Genomic DNA, 16,185 nt, shown 5'->3' on the forward strand with positions numbered 1-16,185 from the left:
TCTAGCCTCAGCATTGTGAGAAAATAAGTTTCTGTTAAATCATCCAATCTCTGGTACCTTGTTATATAGCAGCCTTAATAAACCAACACAGATGATAACATAACCATTGAATAATGTAAAAATTCATGGGTATTCATTCACTGATAAACGTGAATATAAGGTTCGACTGGGGCCAAGGGCACATACCCGGGTTGTGGGCTCGAGCCCCAGTAGGGGGCGTGCAGGAGGCAGCCAGTCAATGATTCTCATCATTGATGTTTCTACCTCTCCCTTACTCTCTGAAATCAATAAAAAGAGAGAGAGGTACAAGTAAATGCAACTACGAGGGTGTGTTAAGTAGCACTGTGTCCGCGTTAAACTTGCTTGTGGTGACTGTACTGAAGTTCGGTAAGATTAAAACCGCATCGCAAATGTAGTCCGCCAATCCATAGCCACTGCTCACAACCGTCTCCTCCTCTCCCCAGTGATGATTCAGAGAATCCCTCCACCTCTCCCAACATCATTTCCATTCCAGCTCTCCGGCCTTCCCTACCCCGGCCCCCTTCTCCTCTCGCGGCTCCCGGCCCCTGTCCTCTTCCTCCGCTGCTCTGCGCTCCAGGCTCCCAGCTCCCGGCGCGGCTCCCTTTCCCCCCAGGTGCGCCCCGCCGCCCCGCGGTCCGCTGTGCGCTTGCGCTCCGCAGCCGCGGGAGCCGGGCCCCGCAGTTGCAGGAACTTCTGCGCCGCGGAGCCGTCGGGCGGGATCCAGGCTCCTGGGCGGATACCGCGTGGGGCCGGGACCCGTGGCTGCACTCGCCCTCCGGGCCGCACTCCTGCCCGCGGCGGCGGCGCCACGATGGGCTGCTCCAGCAGCGCTCTCGGCAAGGCCGGCGACAGCCGCAGACTCCGCCGCGGTGAGCAGGGGTTCGGGTCGGCTCGCTCCCCCCTGGGGTCCGAAAGGTGCGACTGGTGCCCACCCGCCCGGCAGGAGGCGGGCTCCTCCCCGAGGAGGGGAGGGAACCCTGAGCGCCCCCTCTCCGCGATGCTGACCTAGGGGGCAGCGCTCCGCGTGCGCCCCGATGCGCGAGGCCAGGGCCGGGCGCTGGGCTGACTCCGTCCCCGGTGTGTTCGCGGGCATTATGTCCCTAAATCTCTTAAATAGATAATTTCCTGTCCTTAACAATAGATGCTATTTAATTTACCAAAAGGACGAAACTTCATTTTATAGAACAGTGTGAATTCCCTGGTTGTAAGGGGATGGGGGGGGGGGGGGGCGGATGTATACCGGGTTTCTATCCAGCCTTCACCGCCTTGGAGGGTCAGTGTTTCAGCGTTAGCGAAGGCCAAGTGCAGAAAGTACAGATGTGCAGTCACCGCTCCAGATAGGTCCCTGCACTTTTGAAGAGGTCACATACACTTTTTCCATTCCCTGACAAACAACGCAAGGGATGAAAAGTGGCCATCACTGAATCTTATAAAGAAATCCAACAAGTACATTTTGAGCGTCACGTATGCAGTATAATAGTCAGGTGCTTGGCTGGATGCTGGCGACCCAAGTGACTACGCTCCTCTGCCCCCATCACCACAGAGACTACTTTTGGAGTTTGGAGGTGGAAGAGACAGACAATAAACAAGTTAAACAAATGACTAAGATAGTTTCTGATAGCGATAAGTGCTGTGAAAAGAATAAGAGCAGATTAATGAAGTAGACAATGACTGGCTTTTACAGCTGACTCACTTCTTAGGTGTTGAATGGCTAACATTTTGGACAAACCTCTGAAGGTTAAGCAGATTCCTTCAAGCTAGTTTTCGGTCTTCTTCAAGACTAACTTCAGGGAAATTTTATACTCTGATTAATTCCTTTTCACAGGTCTTCTTTAGCACCTTGTGTTATTGCTACAACAGAAATCTCTTCCTCTGATGTTGTAGTACAGTTTCCATGAATGCTGTTTCAAAGCTCAGACGCTGAGTCCTAGTCAGAAATGTTTTACTGAAGTCATTTTCATGGTCTATAATCATTTATTTCTAGTTTCAGTAGATAACAGATAGCAATACAGAGTTTAAAAATAGGCAAAAAACTAAAGCCATATGTAAAAGTGATTCCAAACCCCTCCTGACTGACAACAATGTGAAAAGATGGAAACCCATTCCTGATGTACCAGCCTTTCTCCCAAAGAGACGAAAGCTGCTGTACCCCAAATATGCTCTCAAAAGGCCAGTGCAAGGAACAGTTTCCTTGATGTTTCATGCTTTATCTTATGAAACCAGGTTGCTTTTGCATTCTGTCCCAAGGGAAAAGCTTGAGGAAGATACAGCATATTTTTTTAACCTAGGACATGGAGTAGCATTCTGGTTTAAACAGCAAAGCATGAAATCATCATTACCAATAGGGAATGTTGCCCTTGGGATGGGGCAAAATTATCTAATAGGTGGAATGGAGTTTTTAATCCTCTCATAAAATAGTGAATGACCTTTGAAAAATTATCACTAATATTAATAACCATAAACTTGGGTCACAAGCACTCTCTTGGTGTTTATTTATACTTTCATTGCTGTTCTAAGTTTACACTGATGTTGTTCTGAAAGAAATGTTAAAATACCTGACAATCAGTTTCGATGCATAGAAATTTAATTAATACGCTGCATAATATGCTCAATGCACATATTGAGTCAATCAACAGGTGTGTTTTGCTTCTGAGCCTCATTCAGACAATACTCTCATGTAATTGAATACTATTGTACGTTCATCACCATTTCACCTCCATGATACTGGAGGCCAGATAAATAATTCATTCCTGTTTCTGCAGGTCAAAACTTCTTGATATAAAATCTCAAGTGTGTATGTGCTTTTAAATAAAAACAGTCCAAGTTTATTAAATGTCCTGTACATACATTTGTCTACTGTGCTCCCCAGTGCCTCACAATGGTTGCTATAGAATTGGTGAATGAATTACTTTATTTAATCCTTATAACAATGTTATGACTAAGTCTTATGATTTCCCCGTTTTTTAGGTAAGAGTAGATAATTTGTCCAAGGTTAGGGGCTCCTTAAGAGTCAGAGCTGGGCTTTGAATTCAGGTGCTCTGATTCCAGAACTTGACCTATTCCTCCTTAAACCAGGTTGTGATAACTAGATTTAAATCTGTTTTGCCCTTATATCACCTTTGATTCCTGTTAGAGGTGTGGTTATCCACTATGCAAACAACAAAAGAAATATAAAGTATAATAGAGTATTTATTGTGATCTCTAAATTAGATATATATTATAGTAAGCATATAAATATAATGACATATACAATACATACAAATATAAATACTATAGCTATAATGTTATAATAAATATTTATTTCTAAATAAGAGTTAGTAAAATATGAAGTTTATATTTGCTTCCCAAGTTTAACTGGGAATATTTGGAGGACATTTAGCCTTAGAGATATTTTAAACAGAGTATATAAGATGTAAAGAAACTTCCAGTGGCTTCCCACAGAGATACAGATAATCTTTATATCATAAGATATTCTTTTAAATTCACAATATCAACCTTCGAACCCCATAGGTTAAAGCTAAAATACAGCAAGTAGCATGTAGACTGGATTTTCGTTGACAGTTCCACCTATCAACTTTCTGCTGCTGGCTTAAGATCTGTTTGTTATACATGATGCAGTATTATCAGCAAAAGAATCGTAAATAATGGGTTGAACTAGATTACCTCTAAGATCACTTATAGCTCTTAAATCTTGTAAAACTAAAATATGAAGGTACGTGTTTTCTGGGCTCCAATTTAAATCTGATAGCAGCTCTTGGTCAGGGAGTTGCTATGTTAAATAGGAAAACTCATTCACATGAAGACATTAGTCTGACCCGTCAATCCTGAATACCACTGAGCTTCCATCACCTCCAAGACCACTGACTAGGGAAAGAAGTAGAGAGTGGCCTATGATTGTAAGTCATTAATTAGTGCTCCTCAAAGTATAGAACAGTGCCTGGTACTTGATAGTCACAGATTTTTACTGAATGCTCCCCCTCCCCAAAGGACAATTAGACAGACAGAGTTGGGATTTCTTGTTTGTGGAAGCAAGTTGTAAATATTAGGGCAATTGCTATCCCTTTCAGTGCCATGAGTAGCCGTTGGACTCTGAACACAAAAGTCTTGTTGACCTCACAGACTTGAATGGACCGGAAGCTTTGGCCTGGGTACCCTCCTCCCAGTGCTTCCAGCCCTGGTTTCATGGATAACTCTTTCCCAAACTCTGTTCCAAAATGAGTGCCATCCACTTGGGCAGACTTCTTCCTGAGATTTTACAGCTTAAGCATAAAAGTAGACAAAGTAAATAGATGGTAATTATTGACAAATTCATTGCTGGGTTAATGTGTACATTTCCACGCACAGCTAGTCATTTGTTTGTTCTAGCCTCCACACTAACTGTGTGGAGTCCCTGCTGCCAAGGCAATCGGATGAGGCTTGAATTTCACACAGTTATGTCAACTGTTATTTGTATCGTGGATCTACCTTCAGCCTTCAACCAGTATTTTCACACAGTGAATTTCAGTCCTAAGTAGACAATTTTTTTAAATTGAAGAACAAACATCAGTAACACTAACATGAATTTTTATAGGCTTTTCTTGCATATAGATATTATACAAATAGGATTTCTGTCTTTTAAGTGCTAGAACTCTCTGGACTGAATAATTTTTTAAAAATATATATACTTTTATTGACTTCAGAGAGGAAGGGAGAGGGAGAAGGAGATAGAAACATCAATGAGTAGGGAGAATCATTGATCAGCTGCCTCCTGGGTGCCCCACACTGGGGATCGAGCGTGAAACCCAGGCATGTGCCCTGACTGGGAATCAAACTGTGACCTCCTGGTTCATAGGTCAATGCTCAACCATTGAGCCACACTGGCCAAGCTGGACTAAGTCTTGTATATCTTTGTGGTTCCCTTGAAAGTCTGGTACTCAGAGAATGTTTGGTAAGTCTTTGCGGTAGCCCTGGTTATTATGTACAGTGAATTAAAATGGAATATAAGAACTACATATATGGCTCAAAAAAAATGAAAACATTTGAAAAATGCATACAGTGCAAATCATACCTCCTATCCCAGCCCCACCATCTGCTTAGTTCTGATCTCACCTAAAAGTAAAAAAATTTTTTGTGTGTTCTTCCAAAGTTTCTTTATAGATTGCAAATATTATTTCTCTCTCCCATCTTTGTTCATGAAATATAGTGTATTATAACCAATAGTCTTCACCTTGTTTTTTTCACCTACCAACATGGAGATCTTTCTATATTGGTATATAGAGAACTTTCTCCTTTTTTATACTTGTTTAAAGAACACAGTGTGTGATTTCCTTAACCAGTCCCCTATTTGTTTTCAGTCTTTTCCTGTTGCAAATGGCTGCTATTGAATTCCTTTATACATACGTCATTTTGAATGTGTGCAAGCGTGACTGTAGACAGTTTCCCAGAAGTGGGAGAGGGCATGTGCATTTATAATTTGATAGATAACTGCCTGAGTGACTTCCACAGGGTGATACTAGTTTACACTCTCATCAACAATACAATAAATCTTTTTCTAAAACTGAAGGCTTTGGTGCAGCTGCATCAAAACAGGGGAACAGAGCAGGAATCAGGAGATAAGACAGGAGCACCCACTTGTTTCCAAGATTTTTAGCCCATGATCTCATCTAGTTCCTACAAGAGCCTAATAAATAAAGCAAACGTTAGATAACCAAACACAGCTAGAAAACCGCAGCTTAGTGAGGGTACGTAACTTGCCCAAGGTCTCACAGCTAGTAAGTGATGGGGCTGGGCTTACTATGTGAGACTCTGAACCCCTGCTCTTCTCACAAACTCCAGTTTTACCTGGAGTCTAGGTTCGGTTCTGCCAGAGCTTGTCATGTCCCCTTACACCTAGGAGGAATGCAATCCGTTTCTATAGAGTGTGTGGATGGGTGAATGGATGGGTAAACAGAGATGGGAATTTAGGGGGGTGGGAGTACTACTTAGAAAAGCAGAGAGAGAGTAGGAATCGGGACCCACAGAATACAGAAACTGGAAGGTCATTTTGGCCAAGATGGGCTCGGGAAGAGAGTGTTGGGTTGTTAAGAGGGTCTTCCAGTCAGACAGGAAAAGGTCAACACAGCAAAACAAAGTTTTATTGTATTCTGTTAAATCATGCTCCTGTGAGGTTGCCACGTGTCCCAGCTCCTGTGTACAGTTTCACTTATGTTAATGTTTTACAACATCAAGTTTAAAATAAAAACCTGATACTTGTGGGGGGTTACTGAAAGGCTCACCAAAACTGATAAAAGCATCAAACTTGGCGAGGCTTCAAATCCTGGTGTGTGCAAGTGTAGGTAGTACTGGGTAACGATTGGTTTTTTAAAAACCCGAATACCAGACTAAAGCTCTGCAAGTGAGTGTTAATGTCTGGAAAATACCCTAATGACCTCAAAGCTTCTCTGCTGTCAGGGCTGTTACTGTTGTTCATTCCTTGAACCCCTCCTTGGGAACTGCCCAGGGGGTCAGAGCTTTGCCCTTTAAGGATGAAGACTGAAAAAAAACACACAACAAAAAACACATTGTTTTTAACAGTTAAAATTCCATGGAAATTATGTGTGCTATCAAGCGTTCTGAGGTATCTTTCCAACTATGTGTTCTTGTTTTTCTGTAAAATTTAAAATTTAGGTTTACCTTCAAAATTTATTGCATTTACTTTGTGATGGTCAAAACTAATTTTAAATAAGTAAATCCAAGTATTTCTACTATAAAAGAAAAGTGGTTTGCCTGATTTTTATTGGCCCTCTATAGGATTTTTTTTTTTTTACACTGATGGTTTCATACTTCCCTATACATGGGATATTGCTTAAGTTCACCTCTCTTCAAAATGAGTGCCCTGTTAACATCTGTCGGCTAACAGAATGCGCCTTGGGGATTAGCGTGTGTGCCATGGCACACAAGGACAGCCTTTCTACGTACACGGATGAGGGAAAGGGGCAAAAGTATGTAGAGTAGCGCCACAGTTAGCTCCACAAATGTGTGTTGGATGGATGGATAAAGAAATGAATGGAACTGAGGAGAAAGCAAAGTAAAAATAGGAGAAGGAAGATGACTAGGCTCTTCTCTTGAGCTGACTCATGCTGCATCCCTGGTCCCCAAAGCTCAAAACCTACGAGAACCTAGAGATGGTGGCAACAAGGGAAAGATGCAAAGATCCCCCTTTCTCACTGATTCTCTAGAGAGCCCTGCAGACAGGCCAGTGAGGTCTTTGGGATGTCTGATCTGTCACCCATGGGGTAGGAAATACTGCTCAAGGTCTCCTCCTTGCTGGGGAGAAACTTGTCATTTCTGATTAGGGTAACTTGTTCTAATGAACACTTTATATGCATTATTTAATTTGATTAACCCAATGGTGAGTGCTGATTTTTTAACTTATATATCAATTATTTTCTTATTTTAGCATATGCTCCTCATAATCATCTTTTTTCATGGTACAGTCATATTTCACCCAGTAGAATATTTATCTTTTCCCACAATTTTTAGATTTTAAGTTGTTTTCCAGCTTTAGCGATTATAAAGAATACTGGGATGATATACTTTCCCCCAAAGCATTTCCCTGACATTTATGCTTTTAGGATAAATTTCCAGAAGCAGGATCACTGGGTCAAAGAGTATAAACATGTATTGCCACACTGACTTTTCATTCATTGTTTAATGTGAGGCGATGGCTCATGGAACACTGAGACAGGTGGGAGAGACAGGTTCACTGACATTTTAAGACGAGATCATTGGGAGCTAAGTTCCCCACGTCACACAGTTAGAGGAAGAGCCACCATTAAAAGGCATGCTTCTCAAATCTCTCCTAATTTCTCTTCCCACTGTGCCCCCAAAATTAAATGAAACTCGGGCTGAACTGAGCATGCCACCTTCCTTCCCAAACATCTTAGTCTTGACCTAATTGGGCTTCTCTGTCATGAGGCCTTCTCCTTTCTCTGAGGGTCCTTCTACTTTAGGAGGAAAGTGAGACATTTCAAGCAGCCCAAGGACCACACCTGGTGAAATCTTCAACTACATCTAAGGAGGAAGAAGGGTAGAACAGGGACAAGAACATGAGAAAACAAAACGTACTAAATTAGAATGTGGGACAGGAACCATGAGAAAGTGCATAAGGAGCAAACAGGGGAAAAAACACTGATTTTGAAGGACCTTAATGCTCAGGGTGAGGTGTGTGAGCTGAAGACAGCAAAGAGGCTTGATTTAGGGAGTGTTAGGGTCATGATATTGCCTTTCTATACTCAATTGTACCCAGGTCTGTCTTGAACTGTCAAATCTACTTCTTGATAGCAATATACTTTCTCAAGATAGAAACTAAACAAGAATGTGTATTTTCTTTTTATTTTTCAAATGGACGATCAAAAAGTAACTTCAAATATGTATTTTTCATCCACAGAAGAAAGTGAGTCCTGCTTTGTCCAACCCAAACCCCTTACATTGGGAAGAGAACCTACTATTTATGACAAGGCACAAAAGGAAAGCCTTCCTCCATTAGAGAAGCTCAAGATTTCAGCAGTGTCTGCAGCTAATGGTGTTAAATCCCTTCATGATCAGCCCCTGGCAAAGGATGCTGCAGACCCGCTGGGATCCACGGAGAAGATTCAGCCTCTAGAGGGACCCAAGGAGTCTGGGCCACTTCAGCAAGATGGCAAAGATGAAACTCCAGGAGCAGGAGAAAAGAAAGACGTGGAAGCAGTGACAGAGGCCCGGCCTTTAGAAGGAAATGCTGAGACAGAACCTTTAGGAACAGAAGCCAGGCATCAGCCTTTGAGGACAGCAGGCGAGAGGGACTCCCCTGGAGCAGCAGGAGACACCGAGACTCCACAAACTGCCAGAGAGATGAAACCCCTAAGAAGAGCTGGAAAAATTCCACCTCTGGAAGCAGGTAGAGAGTCACAACCTCCAAAAATACCCCAACTCCTAGACACAGTTCCCAAGGAGACTGAGTCTCCAGAGATACTAGAAGGAAGTCAGCCTGTTGAAACAGCTGAGGAACATCAACTTCAAGAAACACTGGGGAGAGATGAGCGATCCCAACTTCTAGGAACAGTGTCCAGAGGGAAAGGATTTCTGGAAATATCGGAAGGAAGTCAGCTTGTGGAAACAGCTGTAAAGGATGATTTGGTTCATAAAACTCCTGAAGGTCTGATGAACATGGAGCAGATTCAACCTGAAGGAATAGTCGGAAGCGTGGAGCATCCAGCAGGAACTCTGGAAACAGGGTCAAACCTGGAAATGGTCAGGAAAATTCACACTAAAAAGGAGGGCCAAAACCTTGAAGGTAGGAGATGCTGTTCAAGATTCAGGATGTTTAGATGGGCTCCATAAGAGCTCATCTCTTGGGGGGAGGAAGTGGCTTATACATACACTGAAGTATCTGTTACAGGTGGTTGAAGTTCATTTGACCCAAATCAAAAAGGTTTCCATATCTGGAAAACAGGCATTTGGCTTTCCAGCAGAATTTTCTAATGAACATTCTGTGTCCAGATTTTTAACCTAGAGTTTCATCATTGAATAGAACTGAATATTGAAGCCAACATGTTAAAATTTCTGGACTTTCCCATGTTTACTCTTCATCAGGTCCCATGTGTGGTGTGAGGTTCCAAAGTAAAGATGAATAGATGGTTAGTGGAGGAATTGACCTCCTCATGAAAGAACACACAAATAATGGATCTTAGAGTGTAATTTTTATCTTTGCCAGTTTTATCCTTAGAAAATTACTCTGCCCTTGTCCTCCTATACTCCTTTTTATTTTTATTGATTTCAGAGAGGAAGGGAGAGAGAGAGGGAGAAGGAGAGAGAGAGAGAGAGAGAGAGAGAGAGAGAGAGAGAGAGAGAGACATCAATGATGAGAGAGAATCACTGATCAGCTGCCTCCTGCATGCCCCTTACTGGGGATTGAGCCTGCAGCCTGGGCATGTGCCCCTGACCGGAATCAAACCCAGGACCCTTCAGTCCACAGGCCAACGCTCTATCCACTGAGCCAAACCGGCTAGGGCTCCTTCTATACTCTTTTTACCTTTAAGAGAATACTAGAGGAAAGGTATTGTTTTGGCATATGGTGTTTTTTAAGTGTATCTTACCAGAAAAAATAAATGGTGCCTATACTGTACTTTATTGGAGTTATTATAAAAAATAACATTTCTTCTGGGGCATGATTTACATTTTGGCTAATTTTAGCTTCACACTATAATTACATGAAGCATTTATTCCTCTTTCTTAATTCTTTCATCTATTAACACAGTGGTTTGTGTGCTTAATCATAGGTGAGGTGCTAGGGTGCAGAAGGAGTAAGAGATAGCTCCTGTTCTCAAGGGGGTCACAGTGGGAAGAAAGCAGAATTTAAACAGATTACCACAATCTATTGAGATGAGCACTTTGATGAAGATATGTAAAAGTTCTCTGGGAGTAACAAGGAAGAAACAAGAAACAGCATATATTTGTTAGACCAGGGTTGGCAAAGTCGAGTCTTTAGGGCCTAGGGTAATGAGAGGGAGTGAAGTGAGGGGCACATGGAAGGTCATGCGGAGGTCACAGGGACTTTGGTCAATAGGAACATAGTCCCTATCAAAGAGGCAGCTGCTTCTTGGCTCCACCCATGAGCATGGGGCCAATGTTGTCCAAACCGACTTCTTAGGGAAATAGATTTGTATGTGCAGTGTCCAGATTCAGAAGTGTTGTTATTGGCATTCAGAGGACCTGAGAGAACCAGGGTGATCACCTTTCTTGAAACCACCAAAAAAACCCCCCATTGTTTAGACCTAAAAAGTAAGAGCTGTCCCCAGCCCTGGCCAGTGTAGCAGTGGTTGAGTGTCAGCCCGGGCACTGAAGGGTCCAGGGTTAAATTCCCTATTGGGGCATGTGCAGGAGGCAACCAATCGATGTATCTCTCTCACATCGATGTTTCTCTCGCTCCCTCCCTCTCTTCCATTCTCTCTAAAAAAATCAATGGATAAAATATTCTTGGGTGAGGATTAACAACAACAACAACAAAAATCTGACCCCATTGGAAACCAGCTGTGGGTACTTTATTGTTAATGCTAAATAAGCATCTCTTAATATCTCCTTTGGTTACTTTTCCAGGTGAGACAGGAGAAGAGGTTGAAACAGAGATGGAGAAAGTAAGTGAAAGAGCTGAAACAAAAGAAGACGAAACAGGAGAAGCGGTGGATCTTTCAGCAGCCACATAGATAGGTATGGTGACAGAAGGGTGAATGGACACAGAGTGTCATAACAGAGGACAGAAAAATGTAGGGAAGCTTGTGGTTACAGATCTTCCCTTAATGACAATAGCCAGAGCCAATAACAACTAGGGTTTATGATCATTAAAGAGTTTGAGGGTGTTTTCTTCATTGTGGCAATGGGTCAATTCCGTATAGGAAATGAGACCCTAACATGAAAGTATAAACCTTTAGGTATAGGTGGCTGGAGGAGGAAGTTAGCAGATTTTAGGGAGCTCAGGATAATAAAGTCACACAGTTATAATTACTATGGAATAAGAATGAACAACAAAATGATGCAAACTATACCTGGGATGTCTTTCCTAGCACAGAATAGAAGGCTGGTAGAAACCTTAGAAAGTATGTCATCTAATTACCTTCTCCTCTTAGTCTAGCTACTACTCTAGAGCCTTATTCATCATGTTATGTTAAATATGTTAACGAAATCCTTGTCAAAGGAATTCAAACTCTGGTGTTGCTGCGAGATGAGGCATTTTCACAGTGAAAGGCTACACATCTTCCATGTGCCATTTTGAATCAATTGTAGATTTTACACTAATGTGAGGTATTCCATCTGATGTTACCCTTTTGACTGACATTAAAGGTGTTCTAAGTTAATTGACTTTTTAAAGTATTTCAGCCCTAGCCGGTTTGGCTCAAGCTCAGTAACAAGCTATATATTTGGTGCAGTTCCAAAAAGGGCAATATTTTTAGGTCAGAAAGTTATATAAGTCGGAACTGATATAAACATCTTTCAAGCTACATTTTGTAATGCAAAGATACTTTTCATGACCAAAAGGTATTTTTATATAGATATCTAGTAAGTGGAAAATATCAAAGCTTAGTGTAAATATGAATGATCACCTTAAAAAGTGGAATTATACTTTTATCAAGTACCGAAATAGTAGGATTCATTTACTTAACAGGCATAAAGGGATTTTTATGCCTATTAAGTAAATGTGGATTTTTTTCAATATGTAACAGTTAGAGATCTCTTCAGAACTCATGCTTGAAAGAACTCTTTCTCAAAAACATTATTATATAGTTGTAATGTGCAAGTTTGCAAATGTTTCATTAATCCCATTATTTTCCATTAATGACTAAAATCATTCTCAGAAAAAAAGTGTTTATCATTGTAAATATCTACCCCTGAATGTTTGAGTTTACCTATATATTTTGTGATCATTTATTTAATGATAACACACTTCAAAGAGATTGCTCTCTGAATGTTTGAAAGGAACGTCAGTGTTCCTTTTCACATGTAAGAAAATCTAGTGATTCTCCTTCAGAGTGGAAAGAAGACTCAAACTCCCAACCCCGCCACTAACAAGCCAACAGCTTGGGTACCAGCACTTTATTTCCAGCTCTTTAACTCTAGGGTTTGAATTTGAAGTCATGACCTATCCATACGTGTGCCCCTTAGGCCCAGCCTAAAGAGTTGTTTTATTATTATTTTTTAATCCTCACTCAAGGACATGCTTAGAAAGAGGAAGAGAGGACGAGGAAGAGAGGGAGGGAGACAGAGAGAGAGAGAAAGAGAGGAACATCAATGTGAGAGAGAAACATCAATCAGTTTCCTCATATACTCACCCCAACTGGGGATTGAACCCGAAACCCAGGTTTGTACCCTGACCAGGAATCAAACCAGCAACCTTTCAGTGCACACATAGGATGATGCTCCAACCAACTTAGCCACTCAGCTGGGCTACAATAAACACTTTTATAGTAGAGAAAAGCCAATCTCACGGGTAAAATATATCATTCTGAATTTGAGTGTATAAAATACATACATTATAAATATATTAGAGGCCTGGTGCATGAATTAGTGCACGGGTGGGGTCTCTCAGCCTAGCCGGGGGAGGGACCACAGGAGGTTGGTCAGAGCAGGAGGTTGGCTGTGGGAGTGCACTGACCACCAGGGGGCAGCTCCTGTGTTGAGCGTCTGCCCCCTGAATAGTATGCATGGTGGTTAAGGACATGGACTCTAAAGCCAGAGTACTTGCATTCAAATCCTGTTCCATCATTTTGGGCGAGTTTCTTAAGCTCTCTGTTTCATCTGTAAAATGGGGACATTACTAATACCTGCCTTATGAAATAGTCAGGATTAAATAAATTAGTATGTATAAAGCTCTTAGAATGCTTGGCACATAGCAATGATGAAGATTAAAGGCTTTCTATTATTTGACAATAAAAAGAAATGAGCTATCAAGTCACAAAGAGACATGCACGTTGCTAAGTGAAAGAAGTCAGTCTGAAAAGGCTACAATACAGCATGACCCCAGCTATATGACATTCTGGAAAAGGCAAAAAAAAAATAAATAAATTAGTGGTTGCCAAGGATTTGGGGGGCATGGTAGGTGAGGGATGAATAGGTGGAGCACAGGAGGTTTTAAGGCAGGAAAAACTATTCTGTATGATACTGTAATGGTGGATACATGTCATTATGCAATTGTCAAAAACCATGGAATGCACAACCCCAAGACTGAAGCCTAATATAAACTAGAGACGTTAGTTAAATAACGATATGTCAATATTGGCTCATCAATTGTAACAAATGTACCACACGAATGAAGGTTGTTAATAATCAGGGAAACTGTACAGTGGGGAGGAGAAGAATATTGGTACACTCTATGTAAAAGTGCCCTATAAAATTTAAATCTTTTTGTTAAGGACTTTAGTAATGCCGTCTGTGGTAGAGCCTTAAGTGAAAGGTTTCCCTTACCATTAAAAAAATGTTGCTTATTCCCCTGACCCATGTTGCTAAGTGGTTAGAGCATTATCCCACTCACCAAGGGTTGTGGGTACAATTCCTGGTCAAGGGCACATACCTGGGTTGCTGGTTTGCTCCCCACGCCCAGTTGGGGATACGTGCAGGAGGTAACCAGTTGATGAGTAGGAAGCTATCTGCTGGGTATTTTTCTCTTTGGGGAGGTAAGTGGAATAGAGAGTGACTGAAGGAGACTTTTACTTTTTAATCTATATAATTTTGTGTTTAAGTTTATGTTACAACATGGAGGTATTCATGTAGTAGTTGTCTAAAAATGTTAAAAAGACTTTAAAGAACAAACACAAAATGGTTACATATAGTCTGATTACAACATTGTAAAAATGTACGAAGTCAGAAATAAGTTTTGAGAAAAAAATAGTTGGCATTTTAACTTCATGGTCCCATATCTTTAATCAGGTAATGTGCTCTAATGTACAAAATTAAACTGTTAAAAAATAAGTGAACAGAATCACACCATGGAAAATCTGCATGTCTACTTTATTTCCATTAGAAAAATATTAGCTATATAGAAATTTGGTCCACTTTCTTCTCCTTTACGTCTACCATTCAAACTTAAATTTTTAATTTTACGAAAGTAAAAGCAGAATCATATATCTGTCATGAGAATTGAATATTTCACGTTAAATTAAAAAGGATTTAACTGAATTAGCTATACACTTTGTTTCTCACTATGAGTGTGCATAAATGAAATTTATATCAGTAACTGGATTCATCACCTCATTTTCAATTCATGTTCAATTGCCCTTATTATATGGTATTTCCATAACACTTCAGATATTCTAGTCAGTCTTACACTTTCCAACATCGATTGTAAAAATTAAGATGTTAATTTACAAACATTATTAAAATTCCAGACTCAGTAACCCCGGGCCCACTTAGAGTCATGATGTGAGAGGGCCTTGGACAGCTACGGCTTCAATCTCAACGCGGCCTCCCTGTGAGGAAAAGGAAGGAGCAATGTGAAGGTCATTGTTTACAAATTAGGAGAGCGCCATAATGCCTACTAAAAACATACAGCAACACAGCAGTCTTAACATTAAACTTTTCTTTTTTTGTTGTTGTTAAATATGGTTTTATTGATTTTTAGAGAGAGAGGAAGGGAGAGAGAGAGAAACATTGATGAGAGAGAAACACCATCAATCGGCCGCCTCCTGCATGCACCTCTACTGGGGATGGAGCCCGCAAACCGGGCATGTGCGCTGACCGGGAATCGAACTGGTGACCTTTTGGTTCGTGGGTCAGCACTCAACCGCTGAGCCGCACCAGCCAGGCTAACATTAAACTTTTCAAAGAAGGCAAGGAGAGGGAAACGTTCCCTGCGAGCCTCTGATAGGCCGGGCGGCCATGCTGATCGCGTTGGTGTGCATTAGCTCATGTGGCTCGGACAGCAGCTGTCAGACAGGGCTCTCTCCTCAGTCCAGAGGCTGACACACTGACGTTTAGAGAGGTTATTCAGCCTGTCCCAGGCACAAAGCTAAATGGCCGAGGTTCAAACCCACCTCTGTGACTCCAAGTTCAGAGTGCCTGCTGCTATACCCATTACCTTAATAAGTCTGATAGCCTGATCATTCCAAGGAACAACCAATTAAATTAAAACAACCACTCACAAATCTGGCTCAATGTGTATCGTCTCTAAGTAACAACGAAACACTATCGCCGCTATTTTACTTTTTCTCACAATGTAAGTACTCTGATTGTGTTGTGTTCATGTGTGGCCTTAATTTTTAACTTTCTGAATTTTTAAAACAAATTTTTAAATTTTCTTAAGTTTCTTAATCTCCCCCACCCCTTATGCATGTAATATTGAGTGTTTCCTTTTAGACCTTAAGTCCCTGGAAAGCTGGACCTGCTGCTTCTTTTTTTTAAAAAATATATTTTATTGATTTTTTACAGAGAGGAAGGGAGAGGGATAGAGAGTTAGAAACATCGATGAGAGAGAAACATCCATCAGCTGCCTCCTGCACACCCTCTACTGGGGATGTGCCCGCAACCAAGGTACATGCCCTTGACCGGAATCGAACCTGGGACCCTTCAGTCCGCAGGCCTACGCTCTATCCACTGAGCCAAACCGGTTAGGGCTGCTTCTTCTTTTAAAGAAGTTTCCTGCTACCAGAGTGCTTAGTTTGTTCTATTCAGAAAGCAATG

General features: G+C 41.4%; 2 protein-coding genes across 2 annotated transcripts in view; one reads left to right on the plus strand and one right to left on the minus strand.

Moving 5' to 3' along the window:
* Nucleotides 1–16,185, plus strand: part of ERICH5 (glutamate rich 5) — a 27,404-nt gene continuing 11,219 nt past the window's right edge. The window contains exons 1-3 of the mRNA XM_079796719.1: nt 1–890; nt 8,429–9,313; nt 11,116–11,226. Of these exons, the coding sequence (XP_079652845.1) occupies nt 467–890; nt 8,429–9,313; nt 11,116–11,222 (1,416 nt within the window). The 5' untranslated portion in view covers nt 1–466 and the 3' untranslated portion in view covers nt 11,223–11,226. The remainder of the gene's footprint in view (nt 891–8,428; nt 9,314–11,115; nt 11,227–16,185) is intronic.
* Nucleotides 14,499–16,185, minus strand: part of RIDA (reactive intermediate imine deaminase A) — a 15,481-nt gene continuing 13,794 nt past the window's right edge. Inside the window, exon 6 of the mRNA XM_079796720.1 lies at nt 14,499–14,975. Coding sequence (XP_079652846.1) covers nt 14,922–14,975 — 54 coding nt within the window. The 3' untranslated portion in view covers nt 14,499–14,921. The remainder of the gene's footprint in view (nt 14,976–16,185) is intronic.

The sequence above is a fragment of the Cnephaeus nilssonii genome, assembly GCF_951640355.1.
Source record: "Cnephaeus nilssonii genome assembly, chromosome: 18".
Taxonomy (NCBI): Eukaryota; Metazoa; Chordata; class Mammalia; order Chiroptera; family Vespertilionidae; genus Cnephaeus; species Cnephaeus nilssonii.